The sequence below is a fragment of the Artemia sp. Qi Xiang Cuo genome, chromosome 2 (assembly GCF_049724085.1).
Source record: "Artemia sp. Qi Xiang Cuo chromosome 2, ASM4972408v1, whole genome shotgun sequence".
NCBI lineage: Eukaryota > Metazoa > Arthropoda > Branchiopoda > Anostraca > Artemiidae > Artemia > Artemia sp. Qi Xiang Cuo.
In genome coordinates, this window is record NC_142795.1 from 27,029,698 (window position 1) to 27,053,489 (window position 23,792).

General features: G+C 34.1%; 1 protein-coding gene across 3 annotated transcripts in view; it reads right to left on the minus strand.

Annotated features, from left to right (window-relative positions):
* Positions 1 to 23,792, minus strand: part of LOC148955071 (cyclic nucleotide-gated channel alpha-3) — a 339,464-nt gene that overhangs the window by 21,443 nt on the left and 294,229 nt on the right. For all 3 annotated transcript variants that reach the window (XM_089108043.1, XM_089108044.1, XM_089108045.1), the window contains 4 exons: positions 14,078 to 14,215; positions 12,166 to 12,333; positions 9,153 to 9,282; positions 1,449 to 1,570 (listed from right to left, as the gene is read on the minus strand). In XM_089108043.1, the coding sequence (XP_088964169.1) occupies positions 1,449 to 1,570; positions 9,153 to 9,282; positions 12,166 to 12,333; positions 14,078 to 14,215 (558 nt within the window). The remainder of the gene's footprint in view (positions 1 to 1,448; positions 1,571 to 9,152; positions 9,283 to 12,165; positions 12,334 to 14,077; positions 14,216 to 23,792) is intronic.

Sequence of the window (23,792 nt, forward strand, 5' to 3'; positions counted from 1 at the left end):
TAGCAAATCCACGCCTAAAAATTTGAACATTATTTCTTGGAAAATTATTTTGACATCTTGGCTCTTAAAAAATCTTAAGGGATCATCGTTTTCAAGAGCGATTTATTTTCCGATTTATTTTCCTATGCAAAAATTAAACAAAGAGAAATCATATAAAAACAAAAGAAAAAAATTCCCGAAGGTTGTAAAGAATGACATTGAAAGTTAAGAAAATAAGCTTATTCCGTACCTGACGGAAAAGGGTGTCCCTTCAACCCGGAGAGTTCCAAGGGAATGCTCTGGAAATGGCATGAAATCGAACCTGAAACAGGAGCTAGAAACAAAACAAAACGGACTATGTGCGTCCAGGTCACTGAATTAGCATACATGCAGTATATTGTGAACGGCTTGGGGATGCAGTTGAAACTTTTAGGTACTGTTTGCAAAAGGAGGGGAGGGGTGAGGGCTCAAATTTTGTGTTGAAGGGCTACCCAATCAAAACACACTATACACTACCAGGCTCGACTTATTTATAAGATATTGGAAAAGGATTGGGTATCTAAGTAAAACCTTTAAGGAGTGTTAGGGTAGGGAAGCGGAGCTTGGTCGGAAATTGGAATAATATAAATGAAGCGAAATCATGTACAATCAGGTTATCAAACTACCATTTCTGCAACATCCCAGGAATGACTCAGGGGATAGCATTTATTTTTTTCGGTAGCATTGGAAAATTAAAGGAGAGGCGTAGAGAGACTTCAAATTTAGTCTTATAGGGAGATATTTAACATGTTTTGTCATGTTTTGAGATTTAACATGTTTTGTCTTTGACCTTGGGAGGTTAAGATAGAAATTTTACGGACCTCTTTTTTGGGTAACGGGGGCATAATAACCCCAAATTTTAAATTATGAAGATACCAACAGACAAGATTCTTCTTAAATACTAGAAGACGAGAGATTTACTTTGTTTGCACACGATAGATATTTGAAATATAACCCTTCCTCTTGATGAAAAAATAAAATGTATATTTAGCTGAAATATTATTTAGCTGAAAAATAAAATAATATTTAGCTGAAATATTACATTTCTATTAAAAACTTGAACGTTTTGATTTGCTATTGCTGCTACCAAGATTAATTCCAGAATATTTTTAAGACACATAATGAACCCTTGCTTGTTTAGTTTAACTTGATCTTCCCCCTTCGTTCCTTTATTCTTCCTTTTTTTGCTTGTCTTTTTTGTTTTACTCTTTCTCAATTTTAGTCTTGAACTTAACTATCGTTGAAAATTTACAGCAAGGAAAACAAAGAAAGTATTGTTTAAGACTCACATGGGATAGCCTAACTCAGCCTAGCTTAAAAACAAAAGAGATAAAGAAAGAGCAAAAGAAAGGTTTAGATACAAAAAAGAAAGGAAAAAACAAAGGAAGAAAACAGGAATAGTCAAACTAAAGAACAATGATAAAACTTACTTGAAAATAAAGGCACGGAATGTTTTGTATCGCCAATTTTTTTGGCAGACTGATCTAGACGATTTTTCGCTACTAGTTGACATGGAAATCCAGATTTAAGTTTCCCTTCAACCAAGTCAAGTCTGAAAGATATAAGATAAAGATAAAAGAAGGCAACAGTTTTTTTTTGCTGGTTGAGAGATTTTAGCATGATTGTTATAGAATATTCTGTTATAGATTGTTATAGCTGATATCATGCCCATAAAAAAATCAAAAAGCAACCTCAAGCCCTTCCAATCCAAGGGCCTGTGAGCACTGACTTTAGTCAATGAATTATCGACGACCTTAGTAAGCAATGAATTTAAGAATTCATTATATTGATTTTGTACGAACCATAAATATAAGTATTGTGCAAATTGCTGTTACTTTTATCTTTATTTATCTTGATCACCATAAATCTTTATTATATAATTAAACTGAATCTACCCCTGAAATGGAAAATCGGAGTTTTTCTTAATGTAAGTGAAACAGAAAGAAGTTCTTCTCAAATGAACGCAAAAAAAAAAAAAAATGTGAACCCAAAAAGAAGTTTTTCTCAAATGAGCGCAAAAAAAAAAATATGAGAATAATTGCCAACCATTTGCAATTGACGATATGTGGCTAAGAAGGTGAAGACACTGGGATTGCGTGAAATGAATGGGACAAGGACGACTTCTCAACTACGTTTAATGCTAGAATTCTCCAGGCCTCCAGAAGAGTGATCGGTGACCGATCACAATTGGTTGTCCCCTTCGTGATAAGGAAAGAGTTCTATGATCATCCTTTAACGAGATATGGTCTTTGGCTTAGGATCGTCGGATTTTGAGGTTAACGGTTCTAACCTATACACCACAAGGTGTAAAACAATCTTTAAGGTGGGAAAGTCTTAGTAAGTATTGGGGAGGGGGAGAGGCCATGAACATCTTAAAACGGACTAAAATCTTTTTTTCAGTAGGAACGACACTTTTAGAAGTTATTATTAATGACATAACTACGCGTTATTCAAGCACAATAACAGTTACAACAAACAGGAAAAAAGAAGGATATTCTTTTAAAATAGTGGATTAACATGTGTCCATATCCAAGGCTATCCACATGATGGGGGTCAGTATTGCTTCCTCCCCACAATAGAACTAAATTATTTTCGATCCTTATTGTCGACAATTACTCTCATCATCCACCCTAAGTGATGAAAGCGAAGTCCATGATGCTTGAAGTCCATGAAAGCGTGTTACTAGGCCAAAAGATTCAAACTTCAGTGAGTTCTTAGACAAATATAAAATCAGAAGGTGATAGGTTGCGGGACGATTTCCCCTTTAGTCTTTCTTAATTTTACGAAACATTTTTGGAGGAACCCTGTAATATGGGCAAGACTGGATGATAGATCCACTTTTATTGTAGAACTATATTAATTTTAAGATGCACGGTTAAGGTATGCAGTGAGGGTAGTTGTTAGTTTGATGTGGAGTCAGGCGTTAAGCAAGGTTGTATCCTATCCCTATTTATATGAATTAATTAAAAAAAAAAACTTTCCGAAAAATAAGTTTTTCAAAGAAAAGTAAAGGCCATTTTAAACTTAAGCTCAGCAGATACAAATACCTGTTAAAATTAAAAACTTAAAACGACCAGAAATTGCTATTAAAGAATAAATGAAACCCAAAACGAACAGAAATTAAATAAACAATCATAGCAAAAAACATACAACAAGTAATAGTATAAATGAATAAATAGATCTTAAGGCGAGTAATGATTAGATTGAATATGAAAATCAAGATTAAAACGAAAAAAAATTTTCCCATTGAAGTATAAATGAAACTTAAGACGAAAAGGAATTAAATAAACAATCAATGCAAACAAACATACAATAGATATTAATGTAAATTAATAAATAAGTCTTGAAACGAGTAAAACTTAAATTGAATATGCAAATAAAACTTGAAACGAACAAAAATCACTACAAACAAGAGTTTGGGTATCACCTTCTTCTCTCAATGTAAAAGTCTAAAACCTATTGCGTCATTGGCGCTTTACTGAAAACCAATTTTATGACCATCATTTTCTTTTGTGCTTAATATTGAAAATAAAAATTAAAATTATAGTAACATTTTGAACTGATGAGCTTTCAGCAATAAATATCATTATACATCAAATATTCAGTTTAATTTATTAGCTCTTTTTAAAGTTGTTCAAGACGAATATAGTTTCACTATAAACAAGTGTTTGGACACTGCCTCCTTCCTTGACTGTAAATAAAAACCAAAAGCCTACTGAGTCATTGGCGCTTAACTGAAAACGAATCATTTTACAAATGTTTTCTTTTCCAGTTCTTACAGCATTGAAAATAAAAATAAAATTTCAGTGAAATACATTCTTGAACTGATGGATCTTTCAACAACTAATATCATTATATATCAAATATTCAATTTGATGTTGTTTATACTTTCCAAGACTGTTCAAGACGCATATAGTTTTCAGTAAAGCGCCAATGATGGTTTTCAGTAAAGGGCCCTGGGGCGTTGTGTTGACACAGGAGTTTTTTTTATCTGACCTTTGAACTATTTTTAATGAAATGGCTATTATTAAAATTTTATCAGATGGGCTTGGGGAAAAAAGGGTGTGTAGGGGTGGGGATGGGGGGGGGGGGCTAGCTACCCTCGGATATCTTTTGACTCTTAAAAATTGAGCTAGAACTTTCAATTTCAAATCGAATGAGCCCTCTCTGAAGTTTACACGAGCATCCCTTTCATAAGAACCATATACGCCTCCAGGACAACACTTACAAGGCCTATCCCCCGGGGAGAGATTTTGTTATTTAATTTTTGGACAATTACCAAAAAACTGGCTATCTCAAAATTTGTAGTGGATGGGTTTGGAAAAAAAGGGCAAGGGGGGAGGGGCTAGTTGCCCTTAACTCTCTTGACTCTTAAAAAATGAACTACAACTTTCAATTTCTAATCAAATAAGCCCTTTGAAGTTTATAAGAGCATCCCTTTCATAAGAACCATACATGCTCTTAGGGCATAACTTAGAACGCCTTCCCCTGGGTCCTGGGGGGTTGTATTGACACTGGAGTTTTTCTTATCCGACCTTTGAACTATTTTAACAAAATTTCTATCTCAAAACTTTCAACATATGGGTTTGGAAAAAGAAGGCGTGGGTGGGAGGGGGGGCTAGCTGCCCTCTGATCTCTTTTGACTATTAAGAAGTTAGCTCGAACTTTCAATTTCCAGTCAAATGAGCTCTCTCTGAAGTTTATACGAACATCCATTTCATAAGAGCCATATATGCCCCAGGGCATAACTTACAACGCCTGCCCCCGGGCCCTGGGGGGTTGTGACGACACCTGAGTTTTTGTTAACTAACTTATGAACAATTTTTAACTTAATGGCCATCTAAAAAATTTATTGGATGCATTTGAGGAAAAAATGGATGGGGGGAGGGGGCTAGTTGCCCTCCAATCTCTTTTGACTCTCAAAACTGAACTAGAACTTTCAATTTCGAATCAAATGAGCCCTCTCTGAGGGTTTTACGAGCATACCTTGAATAAGAACCATATATTTCCCCAGGGCATAACTTACAACCCCTGCCCTCGGGCCCTGGGGGGGGGAGCGGTGTCGACCCCGGAGTTTTCGTTATATAGTCTTTGAACTATTTAAAAAAAGCTATCTCAAAGTTATTATTGGAAGGGTTTAAGGAAAACAGGGCGTAGAGTGGGGGGGGGGCTAGGTGCCCTGCAATCTCTTTTAACTCTTAAAAAGTGAGCTAGAATTTTCAATTTCCAATCAAACGAGCCTTCTTTGCAGTTAATACGAGCATCCCTTCCATAAGACCCATATATACCCCCAGGGCATAACTTACAACGCCTGCCCCCGGGCCCTGGGGGCGTCTTGTTGACTTCGGAATTTTTGTTACTTGATCTTTGAACTATTTTTAACAAAATAGCTATGTCAAAATTCTTACCGGATGCATTTGGGAAAAACGGGTTGGGGGGAGCTGGTTACCCACCGATATCTTTTGATGCTTAAAAAGTGAACTAGAACTTTTAATTTCCAGTCAAATGAGAACATATAATTTCCAGAACTTTCAACTACGTTGAACAAAATGGCTCTATCAGAATTTTGATTGAATGTGTTTAGAGAAAAAGTGGGTGTGGAAGGGGTGTTAGTTGCCTTCCAATGCCTTTCGACTATTAGAAAGGAAACTAGCCATTTAAATTTCCAATCGAATGATCCCTTTCTGAAGTGTCTACCACAACGCTCTATAAAAACCTTATACGCCCCCAGGGCATAACCTACCACCCTTGCCTTGAGGGCTGGGGGGGGGGGGGTTGTTATCCTCAAATACCTAATTTCCTAAATTTTCAACTACGTTGAACAAAATGGCTATCTCAAACTTTTGATTGGATATGTTTTGGGAAATGGTGGGCGTGAGAGGGGGGTTAGTTGCCCTCCAATCACTTTTGACGATTAAAAAGGGCACTAGCCCTTTCAATTTCCAATCGAATGAGCCTTTTTTGAAGTTTCTACGACGCCTTCTATAAAAACCTTATATGCCCCCCGGGCATAACTTACATCCCTTGCCCTGAGGGTTGTGGGGAGTGTCCTCCTCAAAACATATTTTCTATCTGGAAATCAACTACGCTGAACAAAATGGATATCTCAAATTTTGATTGGATGTGTTTGGGGGAATAATGGGGGTGGGGGGGGGGGGCTAGTTGCCCTCGAATCACTTTCGACTATTAAAAAGGGCACTATAACTCTCGATTTCCAATCGAATGAGCCCCCTATGAAGTTTATACGACGACCCCTTCCATATGAATTGCCTCTGGAGAAAAAAAGTAAAAAATAATAATAAAACATTGGAGCCGTATGGCCTTTACTATAGGCAACGCTATAGCGTTGCCTCTGATTGTTGATTAAATAAAAAAATAAGTTTTTTTAACTGAAAGTAAGGAACGACGTTAAAACTCAAAACGAACAGAAATTATTCCGTATATGAAAGGGGATGTCCCCTCCTCAACGCCTCGCTCTTTACGCTAAAGTTTTTTATTGTTTTAAAAATAGAGTTGTGAGAAAGTCAAACTTTAGCGTAAAGAGCGAATGGTTGAGGAGGGGACAGCCCCTTTCTAATACGGAATAATTTCTGTTCGTTTTGAGTTTTAACGTCGTTCCTTACTTTCTGTTAAAAGAACTTTTTTTTTTATTTAATTTTTGAACTTTTTTGAATTAATACAGGTTTTGATCTTGGCTGACCGTACATGAATAATTAAAAAAAATTTGTATATTAATTTTACTTTTATTTGGTTAAATGTCTTTCTCTAAACTTGTTTAATTTTATTTACAAACGTTTTTATTAGTAATAAATATATGTAACTTACTAATTAACTTACGTAACGAACTTCTATATTCATCTATTTTTAATACGTATATTAGGGGGTTCGCCCCCTAGTCAATACCTTGCTCTCTAAGCTAAAGTTTGAATTGTGTTCCAATTCTTTAAAAATGACCACCTAATCACAAAGGCCGTTAATTAAAAGAAATAGTTCTTACGAAAGTACTAAAAAATCTTTGGGTTAAAGAGCGATGTATTGACTAGGGGGTGAACCCAATCATATATGTAATATTTTCTGTTCGTTTTAAGTTTTGATGTTGCTGCTGTTGCAGTTGAAAAACTTGTTTTTTTATATTTAATTTCTGATCTTTTTTTAAAATAATGCTTGGAAATCTGGTGTCCCCTTCATAGCAATGTTCCTTCCCCCATAAAACTTCCTTCATGGAAAGATGCTCCCACATAACCCCTGACCCACCCCCCACCCTCCCACTACCCGAAAAAATCCCCCCTGAAAACGTCTGTATACTTCCCAATAACCAATACTATATGTTAACATTGCGTAAAGTTTATATCTTTCAGGCCTCCCCCCGGGAACTTCGAGGGATTAAGTCATCCTAAAAGACATACTTATCATATTTTCGAACATGCTGAACAAAATGGCTATCTCAAAATTTTGATCGGGTGACTTTGGGAAAAAAAATGAGCGTGGGAGGGGGCCTAGTTGTCCTCCATTTTTTGGTCATTTAAAAAGGCCACTAGAACTTTTAATTTCCATTCCAATGAGGCCTCCCAAGTTATTCTAGGGCCACTGGGTCGATACGATCACCCCTGGAAAAAAAAAACAAACAAAAAAAAAACAAACAAACAAATAAACACGCATACGTGCTCTTTCTTCTGGCAAAAAATGCGAAATTCCACATTTTTGTAGATGGGTGCTTGAAACCTCTACAGTAGGGTTCTATGTTACGCTGAATATGATAGTGTGATTTTCATTAAGATTCTATAATTTTTAGGGGGTCTTTCCCCCTTTTTTCGAAAATCAGCCAACTTTTCTCAGGTGCGGAACTTTTAATGGGTAGGACTAAACTTGATGAAACTTATATATTTGAAATCAGCATTAAAATTTGATTCTTTGGATGTATCTATTGGTATCAAAATATCGTTTTCTAGAGTTTCGGTTACCATTGAGCCGGGTCGCTCCTTACTTACAGTTCATTACCACGAACTGTTTGAAATGGACTTAGTTTTAAGAGACAAGACAAAGGCTGTAGAAGAATTTGGTATGATTTGGAAAGGTAAAAGTATAGGCTAGTAGACTTAGATTGTTCAAAGGATTCTAGTGTCATGGATAAGAGTGTAACTGTAAAAATGAATTTCTTGAGGTTTTGAGGGTTCAGGTTGCAAGTTTAGGTTTTGAAGTCGTGGGCCAGGACTTGACAAATTACTGAGAAAGACTCGAGAGATTTCGTTTTTAATGAGTTTCGACGGATTGTTTGTCATTTTTGCTGTTCCGCTTTTCTTTCTTTAGTTGACATAAAAAGGAAGTTCGGCTCTACTAGAATTTGTGATAGATTTTAGAAATTAATTTTATCTTACTTTATAATAAGAGTCTCGTATTCTGCCATGTCAATGTTTATATTCATATATTAATTTAAATTATAGCTTTATTACTTCTACTTGTAAATAAACGGGTGGCTGAGGAGGGGAAAGACCCCTAATAATTCATGTTTGTTTTAAAGTTTGATACTGATCTGTACTTTCATTCGAGAAACCTTTTTTCAAAATTTAATTAATACATTCCTTACGGCAAGAGTCAAATGGTTTGCTTACCAAATAACAATACAAGCAATAACAGATGAATCGAAAAGAAAACGAGATAACGAGATCTTGGGGTGGGTCTGAATCACTTAGTTAAGGAAGTTGGCTCCCATGATAGCCATTTTCTATTATCAAAAGCCATAATTATTTAAAAATCGCCCTACTTTCTGGCATAATTCAAAGATTTACTACCCAATACTGTTCCAACGTCAGAACTACCTAATTCTGTTTAAAGTGCTCTTGTTAGGCTACTAATCAGTTGTAGAAGTGCTTCCTACGGTAAAACAATAGAACAGGCTAATTTTCTTGAATGTAAGGCATAAAGTTAACGGGCACTATATTATTTAGTGATGAAATAATTTTTTTAGGCAAAATTCCGTTATGGTCAAAACAAATGAAAATAATATGTATTTTCCATAATTTTTCCAGTTAAATATCACCTCTATTCTATTTTTCACCCACCTTGCTGATGTTTTTTATTTTAAAAATCAACATATACGTTTGCATAATATAACAATAATAAAATACCAAACTTACTGCTGCCAAGTATTTGCTTTTTCCTTCCCAGCTGAATCAGGCATACAAGGTGGGAGCCACATTTGTTCTAATGATATTTTTCCAGATGATTCTACAAGGCCTGGTGCTGAGCGACTTCGACTTAAAGCAGCTAAAAAAGAAACACATATAAAGTAGCTAAAAAAAAAAAAAAATTAGAATGCCAAATTGTGACTTAACAGCTAGAAAACAACTCAAATTTCTACCCTGAAAAACTAATTATGTTTAATGAGTATAAATATGAGGAGTAGAAATGCCTTCAAGGTCAATACATTCATAACTACCCAAAACATACTATTCATGAAATTTATGCTTATCAGCAATTTTCCTTTAGACTCTACATACTGAAAAATGTTATGCCTAAATATTTCAGTAGTTTGTTCTTTTACTAAAACGTCTTTTCCTTCATATGCCTACACAAAGAATATAAATATAATATTCTAAATATGTTTTCATTACCCCTGAAAGGCAAACAGTTACCCTTAAATACAATATCCCGTCTTAAAGCCTCCTTTTTAAAACCCATCTTTGAAAAAAACAGATTCGTCCCAAGTCTATTTGACCCGAAAATTTATTTTGAAATTAGGGTTAACTGTGGACTGTGAAAGATAGAAGTTAACTATGAAAGATCGGATATTGCCAAAGAATGTGCTTTTCGGCCGTCCATCTAGGGCCAAACAAAAATCAGGTCGTCCCCGAATTGGGTGAGATGAAGTCATAAGAAGGATTTAAAGGTATTTGAAACTTCTTGGGAGGGTGTAAAGAAAGAAGCTTTGAATGGATTGGGATGGAGGAGGAGCGTGCGTAGCTCTGTTGGCCTCATGGGTCTTGGTGCTACAGTGAGTTGTCATTAGTAGTAGCAGTAGTAGCAATTAGCTGTTTACTGCTTTAATGAAGACTATATATTACTAAAGATAAAACGCCCCAAATATAATAGACGTCCAGAAGTTGCCAATTTCTAAGCAAAAAAAAATCTTATAAGTAAGAAATGTTGTATGGAGATACTATGTAGGAAATATCATTTTCCATAGACGAACATACTTGCTGAAACTCAAGTTAACGTATAATAAACATTCTAGAATGAAACATTTGTTCATTTCCGAGGCATTATCACCATGTATACAATGAAGTAAATCTTTCACATCTTGAACCGTCTTAATTGATGCGACGGGCCATAAGCTCTAAGGCTCTAGAAAGCTTATACATAACCAATGGAGAACAAATTTTACCTTCTCTTTATTCATGTATAAAGCAGAAGAGATTACCCCTATTCTTCCCCTTATTTTTCTCCGTTCAAAGTCTGTCACTGGTGCTGCCTCAGAAGTAAAAAGAATAAACAGTAATAGAATAGTGTTTTGCTTTAGTGTTATTAGAGGTATTTACCTTCTTCACGCTAAACATCGCAAGAATCTGCTGATGAAGATGTTTAGGTTATGTTCTGAGAATGAATAACCGCAAAATCCCAAATGGTCACCACATTGGAAACTACGTGGATTCCGTCATAAGAACCACAACCGGGAAACCCCCTTAGGTGCATCTAACACAACGATTTATGAAGCTGACACGCCACTGTCCAGCCTCGATGGGAGAAAATGTTCCAGCAGAAAATTGGAGGATTGATTGGAAATGCCCTCCTTGGGTCCTTGGTGACTTTTGAAGGCACAATAGGCTAAAGTTTGCTTGAATTGAGTAAATCTGATTTTTCGTTTAACAAATATTTTGATGAAACCATTGACCTTGACTAATTAAAATACTTTTGTTAGAGAACATTCTAATTATAATTTATACTACGCCCAACAAAGTCTTAGTCCGAAAGGTATGACTATACATCTTTTCTAAATAAATACAGACTGTTACAATAACAGTCAATGAACACAAAAAAAAGAAAAAAAAGGATGCTTGCCTGAATATTGGCTGCATTGTTGTTTGTTTCATGATCATAAACAAGGGTATAAACAGTTAAAGTTGTTAGGTTTGATAAGAGTAGGTTTGATTCCCCGTCAGTCTCAAACTGGGACGGTATTCGACCTGGGAGTGATTGATTATAAGCCTCTAAATACTTGCATATATTTGACAGTTCTGCACACAAGAAAGAATAGTCCAACCAAAGGCACAAATTTATAAAATATCTATAAGGGGGGAAAAAATTCTTTTTAGATGTAGATGGGGGTAATTGCTGTATTTCTTTGTTTTTTCGAGAGGAAATGTTAAATAAGCGTGTTTTTCAATAGCCCCCTCCCATCGAGTATTCTTAAATCCAGGGGGGGGGTTAAAAATCTAGGGGCCATTTCTGGGCCGAGTCCCTTAGGAAATCACAAGATCTTCATGATTTTGATTTAATTTTTTTTTATTTTGCATATATTTGGATTTTTTTAATTACACTCTTTTATGCATCCTCGAAAAAAAAAAATCTGTGCGTAGGCCAAAGTCCAGGTTCCAAGATCCCAGGAAACGCGGAAATATTTTTCAAGCTAAGGGAAAATTCTTGAAAGATATATGTGAATCAATGTGTGGAACAGCTAACAATTACTTCAGATCTTGTCCGATATCGCATAAGAAACAGATATAACACATTTTGCATTTCAACCTAATTTACAAAATTTTCAGAAAGATAAAGAGGCAACAATTTATTAAACAACATTATTTTTTGTCTTATTTCTCATTTTTCCTAGTTAATTTATATATTTCTCGTTTTATATTTTTCTTATCTATTATAGTGGTTATTTTATTTTCCGCTCAACATGCACTCAGTACAAACTACCCGTATCTATCGGATTTGTTTTTCAACTGCTAAACTTAAAATGAAATAGAAGTAAAATTAATCTGGTGGTTAAAAATATTAATAATTTTGGTTGAACTGGTTTAAATCTAGTAAGAAATGTACACGATACAAAGATTTACCAGTTTTCCCGGGAATAACTACTAAAAATTACTTCGCAAGGTTAAAAAAATTACTAAAAACAGATTTTCTACGCATAATTCCATACATACCAACCTTTTTCTAGTGGCGCTTTTTTGTACTTTTCCAGTCTTCGCGCTGCTATTGCTTCAAGACGCACTCTTGCCGCTGGATATTCCTTTAACACGTCCCACATGTCTTTTTTTGACAATACAAATAAGTCACTATATCCCACAGACCTTACTGATGCTGTTCGACGGTTTCCTAAAAAAGATGTAATAAAAATGAAATAAAGTGTCTAAGGCTCAATAACAATGACAGAAATTCCAAGATTTCTTTTGAAATGTTGTGCAAAAATTTCACATTTCAAGCCAGAATAATTCAGCTGCTATTGAAGGGAAAGACGTAGATAAGGGCAGACGGAAAAGGACATGCTTGATTATACATATATACCAGCAAAAGGATATATAATATCTTCAAAAGGATTTAATGAAAATAGAATAAAGTGTCAAAACCTCAAACACAATGACAGAACTTCCGAGATTTTATTTTGGGATATTGTGCAAACATTTCCATTTCAAATCAGAATAATTCAGCTGCTACTCAGTGGAAAGACGGAAATAAAGACAGACAGAAAAGGACAAGATTTGTTATAAATATATACAAGTATATTATGTGTAATATCTTCAAAAGGATCGGATAAGAATCTAATAAAGTATCAAAACCTCAAACACAATGACAGGATTTCTAAGATTTCTTTTGGAATATTCAGTGGAAATTTTTCGTTTCCAACGAAAATAATTCAACTGTTATTCAGTGCAAAGACGAATATAAAGATAGACGGACAATGACACACTTGATTATAAATAATACTAGAAAAAGCGTATATTATACCCAGAAAAGGATATCATGAAAATAAAGTCAACTGCTAAAAGCCCAAACACAAAGATAGGATCAATAAGTAAATATCTGTAAATACTTACAGATAATGCAATGAGAATAACCTGGAATATGATATATTGAAATGGGTTAAAGTAAACGTACAGAATCTCAGACGATATTAGAGGGGGGTGAGGAGGTCATGATTATAAATGTTGTTTTTATTTCTTAAATCAAGTAAAGGATATATTTAATAAAATGGTCTAAATATTTAAAATAAGTTTGCTGAAAAGGATAAAAACGTAATAAGTGTCAAAATCTTATACCCAAAATTAGGAGTTATTACTAAAAGTTTGCGAATAACATAAAATATGACATTCGAATTGTGCTGGAATGTACCATATTTAAAAATGTATATGATGTATTTCAGATTTCAATTATGTTGAAGCATGTACATAACATATGGTTATTTTAAATGTAAGATGCACAAATTGAAATGTGTGGGCTTAATATTATAGCAGCCATTATTGATGCCCAATGCATAGATAAACAATAGATAGATAAAAATATAAACCGAAAATATAAGGTTTAGGAAGGCAACAGACGCTGACTACAACTTTTTCTATTTCTCTTCTTGTTCCCTTCAGCATCCAAACGGAAGAAAAGCCTCCTTTTAATGTCTGATGCCTTAAGTGGCTTTCACACTGCATACGGAATTTTCTATACTAAATGGTTAACCTAAGTTATGCTAAGTCCCTTCACAATTAAACAAGTCTTGTGACACCAGACTAATGTAAAAATTCACAAAAATTATCATAATCATCGTCTAAAATCCTCACAGTCATCATGAACAAGCTATTTGAAAATTAAAAAATGTAAAAAAGTATGGAAAGTCAACGCCTGAGCAAGTGTGAAAGGCTTTCTCAGAAGCTTATTCTTATTCATTTCTAAAATTCATTAATTGCTCGTCCAGACATTCTATTTTGTTACTACAATGCTGGCTTTCCAAACCGTAATATATAATTATGTTGATTTTGAAATATTTTTATTTTTGTAAATGTGGAAGAGTCTGTCAATGTTTTACGAATTACAGAGAGAAGACAAAAAGAGTAAAGAAAAAACAGCACACCTGCAGTTCCCATATTTAATATGGATATTTCCCCGAAATACGAGCCAGCTTTCAGCGTTGCCAGAACTGTTTTTCCGTCGTCTGCAACTACTTGAAGTTTTCCTCTGTTTACTATATACATCTCTTTGCCAACCTCACCTTAAAAATAGAATATACAGTTGATAAAGAAACTACAAAAAAAAGGAGTAAGAACTGCGTAAGTGTAAAAAGTAGTAAAAAGGAGTAAGTGCAACCAAAGAAAAACGGAGAGTTTGCTCGTAAAAAATGTTGTTAATTAAAACTGTTCTTTATTTTACTAGCTTAATATTAAAACAAGAAAAAAAAAAATCGGGGTCTAGAAAACCCAATTTTTATCTGTCTCTCCAGAAGCTTCAATTCTTGTGTCCGTCTAAATTTTTCCCTCAGCGTTAGTTTGCCCAGCTTTGAAGAGATCACGGTTTTAAAAACCGACTTCGTGTCATGAGATCTGCCTGACGTTAATTATAGAAACAAAATAGTTGTTTTTAATGAAAGTAACGAATTACATCGTCTGATCGCAAAGATATATCCTCTGATCCAGGGGTGGATCCAGGATTTTTTTGGGGGGGGGGGGGGCGCAAAACAGGGTGATCCGATAAAATTGCGTTAGGAGCAAGTTCAATTAACGCAAACTTGCATTAATTAAGTAAATTATACTACTTTAGACTACGTTAGGAGGGGGGGGGCCCCTCGCCTCCCTGGATCCACCACTGCTCTGCTCTCCCCTCTCTCCCTCTGTTAACACCTATTATAGGTGTATAACTATAGGTATATAACTGTGCAATACCCTATAATTTTAAGTACGCTACCACTCAAGGTTATTATTTTTAAATAGAAGCTTAATTTGAATGAACTGCATATTTGGTAACTTTACGAAAAGCCTTACTTAATTCCTTTTGCTCATCATAGGTTTCAATCAATCGACATTAGCAGATTCAGATTTAGCAATATTGTCAACTAATTGTTGTTTTATACAAGTCTTACTAAGATATTGGTAATTTCTTATGTGTGGCTTAAAAGATCTGAATTGAAATATTGTTATTTTTTTATTCTATTGTTGATAATATTACATGTTTAGGAAGAAATATAGCATTATGGCCTCAAACTGAGAGTCTAGCACTGTCAAATAATTTAACCCTGATTAGCTTTCTCAATTATTTTACTCAATAGTATTTTCGCTCTTTAACGGCCAAAATCATTGTTTCTCACACTGAACAGTGAAAATGAGTCCTTTGTACGAATGCAATCGCATTTGATGCTTAAAGAGGCACTAGATCAAACGATAGTTGTTCCGATATTCCCTTTTATGAAAAAAGGTATATTATGCCTTTTGTAGATAGGAACTTTCCCCCATTCCTTCATGACAGTAATTTTTTTTTAATTTCAGCGTAGAATCTTCCACAGAGCCCCCCTACCAGGAACATTTCCCCTGAATTTAATGCACCTGAAAGAAATCGTTCTCCAGGAACTGTGCCCCAGCCTATCCCCACCTTATCTCCCATTCCTTGTACTACCTTGCGATTCTAAAAATCTTTTATCCCTTTTTTTATATAATAAATAGTTTTTAATTTGTACATAACCAGTTTCTTGCATTGACAGTCTAGCAAGAGTTTCCTAACTTTTTATTTTAATTCCATTTTCGAACTTATTTTTTACTTCAGAATTTTTTCCTATACCTGACCTCAGAATTTTGATCTTTTTATTGGACTTGACTTTGTATGTTGTTTTTTTTTCGTTTTTTTTTTATTGTCTGTTATTTGTTATTTGACTCAGAATGCAAATTCGGCCTTTAAAGGCTAGTGGTAGTTCATTTTTTAAATAAATCTTATCTTACCCTCCTTTTAAGGAAAAACATGTATTCTGCCTTTTGTTGGTAAGAACTTTCACCCCTTCCTCAATGGCAGTAATATTTTTGAATTACATCGTAGAATCTTCTGCAGGATTACTCTTATCATATTTTTTGGGGTGGGGGGAATGGGAAGAGTACTTCTTTCAAGGAAACTGACCCTCCTGTTAGGGAAAAACATATATTCCGCCTTTTGTTGGAAGGAACTTTCACCCCTCCCTCCGTTGCAGTAAAACATTTTGAATTTTATCGTAGAATCTTGTGCAGGATTACTCTTCTACTATTTTCTTGGGAGTGGGAGTGGGAGAGGGAGAAGAGTATTTTTGTATTCATTTTTACGAGTTGGAAAAATATTTCGGAGAGGGGGAGGGCTCAAACCCCCTAACCTCCCCCTGGATACGGCCTTGGTGCAAAATATATTATTGCCGAAGGTGTCACGTTTTTGCTAAAAAATGTCATATTTTTTTTTAGAAACATATAAAGTGTCACAAAAACTGGCGTTTTCGAGATACTTTTAACCATGGAAATAAGTAGGTGGGCAGCAATAGCAAGCGCAGCCCACCTGAATTGTTTAAAATGTTTAGATAGCATTTAGATCTAAAAGATTACTCTAAGTGATTACTGTGATTACAACAGTAAGCTCATTACTGATGCTGCATTTGTTGATAAATATCTCAAACTTTTGACAAATTAAAATCACGAAGTTTTGAAGGTTTAGGGCAAAAACCCTCCCTCTATTGGTAGTGCCATCTTATAGATAACCACACTCACCCAAACAATTTGATTACATTAAAGTTGAAAATTCTGAATGGTCTCGAACTATAAACAGTTTCAGGTAATAAAGTATATCAATAAGACTTACTAATTAGAAAAAAATAATTATAAGTTCTAAACATGACCTTAGTTCTCCAGTAATTTCTTAGCTATTCATATATACATTCAGCAAGCGATCATTGGTCCTAACTACTGTCATATTGCTTTATTTCTAAATACTCGAATCTCAATTCAATAGCTACAGTAATTATAAGCTCCTTACTGGCATAATTTAATGTCAATCTATGATGAAAACTATATAGGCCATAAATACTCATGCAACAATGGAATTATCAAACAAGTAATATGGCTATAGGGAAAAAAGAACCGTTTCTGTAAAAAAAAGAATTGTAAACCATATTTATCAGCCAAACAAATATAGTACCTTTGATTAAAAAGAAAAAAAAAATCAACATTTACGAACAAAATTTTCCGCGTTTTAGTCAAACTTTGATTCAATTTGGGTTCCCTACCATTCAATTTGGGTACGTTTAAAAGGTGTATCTAAACGCCTTTTAAACTACCATAGTTTAAAAGGCGTTATTCACGAGTTGGCTTGTGAAGCCGGCACTGATATTTGTGAAGGATATTTGTTACTAGTGGAGAGCTACCCCATCGTTATTTTTGAGAAAGCTTGAATTGACCAGATTTGGTAAGCGAATCTAAGCCTCTAATGGAAAACGCGTCTAGGTAGTGGTTTTTAGCGCTCAATTCAAATAACTACAATCATGGTTCTATAGTTATTTCCTTTTTTTTAAATCAGTAGCTTCAATATCAGCGACTGGCATCTTTTTTTCGATAAGACAAAACTTCTTAAGAATAGCACCCATAAGACCCCTTTTAAATGATGAGCAAAACATTTTATCCCGGGAAAAACATTGCTAGAAGTGAAAGAACAACTGCCCGTTCTCCTATATTTTGAATAATACATTTTTTTTTGTATCTTAATGAATAAAAAAAAATGGTAATCTTTTCTGCCCCCCCCCCCCTAAATTTTCAGGAATTGGTGGCTGTATCAGCCACATGAGTCCTTTAAAGGACTCATTTAGAGCTTGGTATAGTTCCTCTCAATTTATTCTCCAAATCAATTATATCAGGTATCCTGTATGCGAATCGTTAGAATGTATGCCAATAATCAGCAATTATTGTCAAGCAAAAATGATAAAGCGACATGGCAAGGTGAATTCCGGCTTGAATATCAGATTGAAAGCCAAATCCTCTAAAACCCTTAAAAGAGAAGCCTCTGTTGTATAGTGCTCATGACTTGTTTTGCGAATTTTCGCTTGCCCATTTTGTTTCGCGGAGTATTTTCCTTAAGCGATGTTTTTTGCGGGGGGGGGGGGGTAAACGGCGACTCTCACCGTCTACATACTGTAATTTTTTTTTTTACCACTTTGCTTATTTTGTTGTTTTCATTTTGTTGTATTTTCTACGCTCGTAGTTGTTTATCGTTTTGTTTTGGTTTGCCTGCTCTTGGCAATCATGGACCTCTTATCTTATGATGAAGAGCAGGATATTTTCTTCAAGTATTAATTTGAGAAAAAAACATTTTTAATTAGAGAACTGTTCAAAGAAAACTGAGAAACTGTTTTAAAACCAAAGACGAGCAGAAATAAAGTCGCATCATAACTATCGAACCGAAATTACTATCAATGAATAAATAATATATATTAAACAGTCAGTTTACTCTCTTTAATACTTCTCAGTAATCGACTTTGTTATAGCGATATTCTTTCTTTTTTGGTTGTTATTTTTGATCATTGACAAATAAAACCGCACTCTTCAAAACCTACGTGGTTTTCAATAAAATACAAATGGCATCTAAGCCGTTTAGAGATTTTGAGTGGGGGCGAAGGGGACAAGTAGAACCACTCTTAGTTTTAACCATCGATTATCCTTGAGATGCCATTTTTTTTTGTTTTGCTGTTGTTGATGCTATGAAAAATGAAACAAAGTGCTCGAAATCAAATCGATTCTAGTATGGTCCAAAGGACGCTTTGGCTTTTTAAAGGGTTTAAAGGGCTCACCCTCTTAAGGGTAATCTCAGTCCGTTTTAATGTTGACTTGATATGCATTGATAGAAATTTCTGCTCGGTTTAATCTTGAATTAATATGTGATTTTATTTCTGCCCCTCTCTGGTTTAATAGAGCCTTTAATTCTCTTAAAAGTTTTTTCTTTAAAAGCATTTTTGTATTAACTTTTGTTCGCTTATATTTTCATAGTCGATTTTGGCTTACACAAAAATATTTGTAATTTTTTTCAGCTCTTCTGATTAGAAATTACGATTATATGTAACTCTTTAAATTTTGGGCAAAATTAGAATAATCAGTCAAAATTCTGAGTAATAATAATTTTGTGAGACAAATTTTAATAATAGTTTTACTATAGAATTTTGAGTGAATAGGGAGATTAATCTTTATTGAAAGGGATTGAAAATCCGCAGAATTTTTGACTTTCTATATGACTGAAGCCATCCTGACCCCCATTCTGTTACAACCTTGTATACAGACAAGACTAATCCATTATTTTATTGTAAAATCTTATGTTTTGGCTGCTTGTTAGTTTAAATAAATGCATTTCCAGGTAATTTATTAAAAAGAGTAGGTCAATGGTTTCAATCAAAAAGGGTTCCTATAAGTTTTAACTTGAAACTCCAAGCCGTTTTCACGATATTACAGATATTCTATTTCGACAACCTAGAGGGATACACACGATTTTTTTTATTTACCTCTGTCCCCTCCCATAAGTAAAAGCTTGAGACCCACTTGACTCCCCAGGATTTTCAAAAGTTTTAACTCGATCCTTAAGACCTTTTCCCAGATAAACCCAATGAGTAAACAACTTGTAAAATTTACGGTTCTTGCCCCAGGGGCCTTAGGGACCCTCCCATTCCTGAAGATATAGCTATTGAATCTTTCAAATATTTTGAAAAAAATAGAATTCTCCAAATTTTGACCAAATTTCAGGACTCCCTCAGCATTAAATTTGCATTTCTCTTGGCCCATTCTTCACCTTCCTTTCTCCAACAGCCCTGAAAGTTTAAACTCACTTCCCAAGACGTCCCCAAATTATCGTAAACAGGCTATATTTAAGACATGGGTAACCATACATCTTTCGATTTACCTCTATCCCCCAAGCCAAAATTTAAAATCAACTTGAACCAGGCCCCCCTAGCAAATTTCAAGGGTCACTAACAAAGTATACAGTTTTCTTTACTTAGAGAACGATCTATGAAAGTTTCAAGCTAATCGGATATCCGAGAAGAGACCTGACGCAACCCTCCCTGTTGTGTTCCAACATTTATGTGTAAGAATGGGCAACTTGGGTAAATTAAGCATTTGCCCCGGGGCCTATGAGGGATCAAGTAATCCCTAGATGTCCACCTTTTGAACCTTTCGATATTTTTTGAACAAAGTGGTAATCTCAAATTTTTGATCGAATATCTTGAGAGAGATAAGGGAGCTGGTAGAAAAAAGGCTCGGTAAGGAGGGGGGAGTAGAGGTTTCTACCCTTTAAGAAATTCCGTCTCTTAAGAAGGGCCCTTGATCTTCTAACCTTTTAATCGAATTAAGCCTCTCCAAAATTTCTACGACCACCCTTTCCACACGAAGCGGAATTGAAAAAAAAAAAACACAACAAAGCCACTTTGCTTTATACTTAAGCGGCGTCACTGCGCTACCTATGAAACATTTTTCAACACTGTAGATTTAATAATGACCGATTTGTAACAAGAAGGTCGCATTCGTCATGTATAGCAAGTTTAGTACATGTTTAAAGATATTTCAATTGAAAATGTTCCATAAAAGGCATCATTTTGTTTGTAAGAAGTGCCATAATTTTGCCCAGAAGCGCCATGGAGCTCAAAATGCGTCTATATGAAACCAAAAGTATTAAAATTGTCAGATACCTCCAAATGCAACTAAATGACACCAACAGTGTCACTTTGACAAGCCAGTGCACGTGTATACACTCATGGACAAATTTATTACTAATCATCGCATTTAAGATTTGAGAGTTTAGATAAATTGCTGTCGTTCACTGCCGATTGCCTGTATCCGAATTCTTGAAGAATAATTTTGCTAATTAAATGCCGAATTGTACAAAGCGCCGATAAAGAAAATGTGAAAAAGAGAAAGGGATAACCTGAAAGGCTCACAAGCTGTATAACCTATAAACAAAACTTCACCAACAAATTACAAAGATAAGGGAAAAAACTTATAATTAGGAAATTCAATTACACAACGAAAGTTCAAGGCCAGGGCAACATAGCGTTAAGTGTTAAGTGTGCGAGTTTGCTTTTTTGTTGTTTTTATCGTTTTTGTTATTGATGTACTCTACTTCTTTTTTGTTCATAGTGGGTAATAAATAAACTATTATTATTATTATTATTATTATTATTATTATTATTATTATTATTATTATTATTATTATTATTATTATTATTATATAGCTATGATAAACAATATCATTGATGAAAATTGAAGTTAAAAAAAATATTTTTGGGTTTGATCCCAAAATAGCGATGAGTGGATTCTATTTTTATCTGTTCTGTAGGATCCTTCTAAAATGATCAGCAATGCAGGGGGAACATAATTGACTTACATATTATATTGAATACAGTTCTGGTTATACTAGAACAAAGCTCAAAACTTTGATAGGAAGAAGGGTTGTGTTTTCACAAGGATGTGCACAAAATCCTTAAACAATACTTTTTGCCTATTTCCACACCTTCAAAAAGCAGTTTACATTTATTATGTAAAGTAAAAATTAAATTGCACCATGCCATAGTCCCCATGGTCTAACCAATTTGAAGCATAAATCTGATTCAACACTCAGGCATCTAGTACCCGATTTGAAGCTGAACAGAGGTGCACTCTGACTGTATGGACTGATTGTGTCTAGACTCTAGAGTATAGACGGTCAATAGCCTACGTCTCTGCATCCCCCTTGTTAACTTGGTGATTACCAGCGATGAGAGGGTGGAGCAGAGCTAGAATGTGACGCAAACTATGCAAATGATAGACAAATTTTTCCAGACGTTCTGACTACAACTGAACTTAGCATTGATGTGTGTGGCAAATATTTTCCGGGTACAGCACAGAATATGCTACATTGGAAGCTGGCTAATTTGTCTGAGAGAGATACCAAATGGGAGCCCGAAGTACATTATAATTATGGTTTAAATTATAAAATTTCTTGTAATTATGAACTGACACAAATTGCTAATGGTTACTGTAAATTTCTATTAAACTAATTATTCCACTTGTAATTGAAGTGATAAAGAAACTTTCTACCATTATCTTTTTCAGTGTAAACTTTTTGAAAATGAAAGAACTGAAATGTAATTTAAATTCCAAGAGTTGTTTGTTCTGATAATTTTAATATTTATTTGGTTTATTAAAGAGGCTCAGTATGCAGTTTTAGCATACCTGAACCATACAAAGAAACTAAGTATTGCATACATTTTTATTCTCCTTCATTTACTTCCCATTACAAATTCTGCCTATCTATTATTTTCTTTATTCCTTTTTGCTATTTGGTATTTCTTTCGCGTCAGATATTTTGTGCTCTATTCTATAGAATCCCAAAATAGAGTCACTGAATAAAATCATCCATTCATTCATGGTATTCACTAGAGAGTTTCTAAGAAAAAATAAGCAGTAAGTTATATAAAGCCGCAGAAGGGACAAGAATTTGTGTGCAGTTTCAAGGAAACAAGACCTGCCAGACAGGTTTCTGTGTCAACCCCCTTTTTTGAACCAGTCAGAGACAATGGATACGGAGGGTACTCAATATACGGTGACTCTATTAGCATAGCTATGATGCTTTAGCAAGCAATCTATAGCAAACAGATCCAATATAAGGAGTGATTTTTGTTGTAGTTCATAGAGAGGGAGCAGTTTATTTTTTGTACTCAATTATTTGACAAGATATTAGCATAGAAAATGAGTGGTATGTTTACACTATTGGAGCTTGATGGTGGGCAGCAATGATACAAAGGTTAGAGCACCAAACCTAGCAGTGGAAATTACACGAGGATGTCAACTAAGCCTTGAATGGGACGATATGTATGCAAGATATGTGATATCATTGAGCAAACCTAAATTCGCGGAGCAATTAAGCATTGCTGCGAAACTAAATATAGTGCATATAAATAGACTTCAAGCTGCTTTAGATACACTGGTGAAATATATCGAGGAAAATACATTGTATCAGTGATAATCATTGTTGTAATTATATTTAATAAAATTGTTTCTAAATCGAAGATATTTTTTCTATAGTAGGTTACCGTATATTTTTAAAGTAGAAAAAGAATCTTGGTTAGTATTACCTTGGTTGTGAGATATATATATATATATATATATATATATATATATATATATATATATATATATATATATATATATATATATATATATATATATATTTATATATATATATATATATATATATATATATATATATATATATATATATATATATATATATATATATATATTATATATATATATATATATATATATATATATATATATATATATATATATATATATTTTTTTTTTTTTTTTTTTTTTTTTTTTTCTCTCTCTCTATATATATATATATATATATATATATATATATATATATATATATATATATATATATAATATAAATAAATGCTACCATCAATAAGTATAGGTGTAAAGTACCATCTATCGCTACAGGCGTAAAGATGGCGGCAGTTGAGGTAATCTCTCATGACGTGAAAAGGTGTCATCTCTCACGATGTCCCCTTTTGTTTGAGAAGTTCATTTTGGAAGTTTTTGTTACTATGGACAAGAGCTGGCTCCTTATAATATCTTTATCATAAAAAAAAGTTAGGTTTATTTCAAATCACTTTTGAACATTTCTGCACTTTTTGAGAAAACTCAGAATTAAAGTGGGAGTTTTTATCTTCATGGAGAATATTCAGAATTGAACTGCAACTTCTTTTCTATCTTCCACGGAAAAATTTAGAACGGAACTTTACATTTTTTTCATGTCTTTGAGAAAAT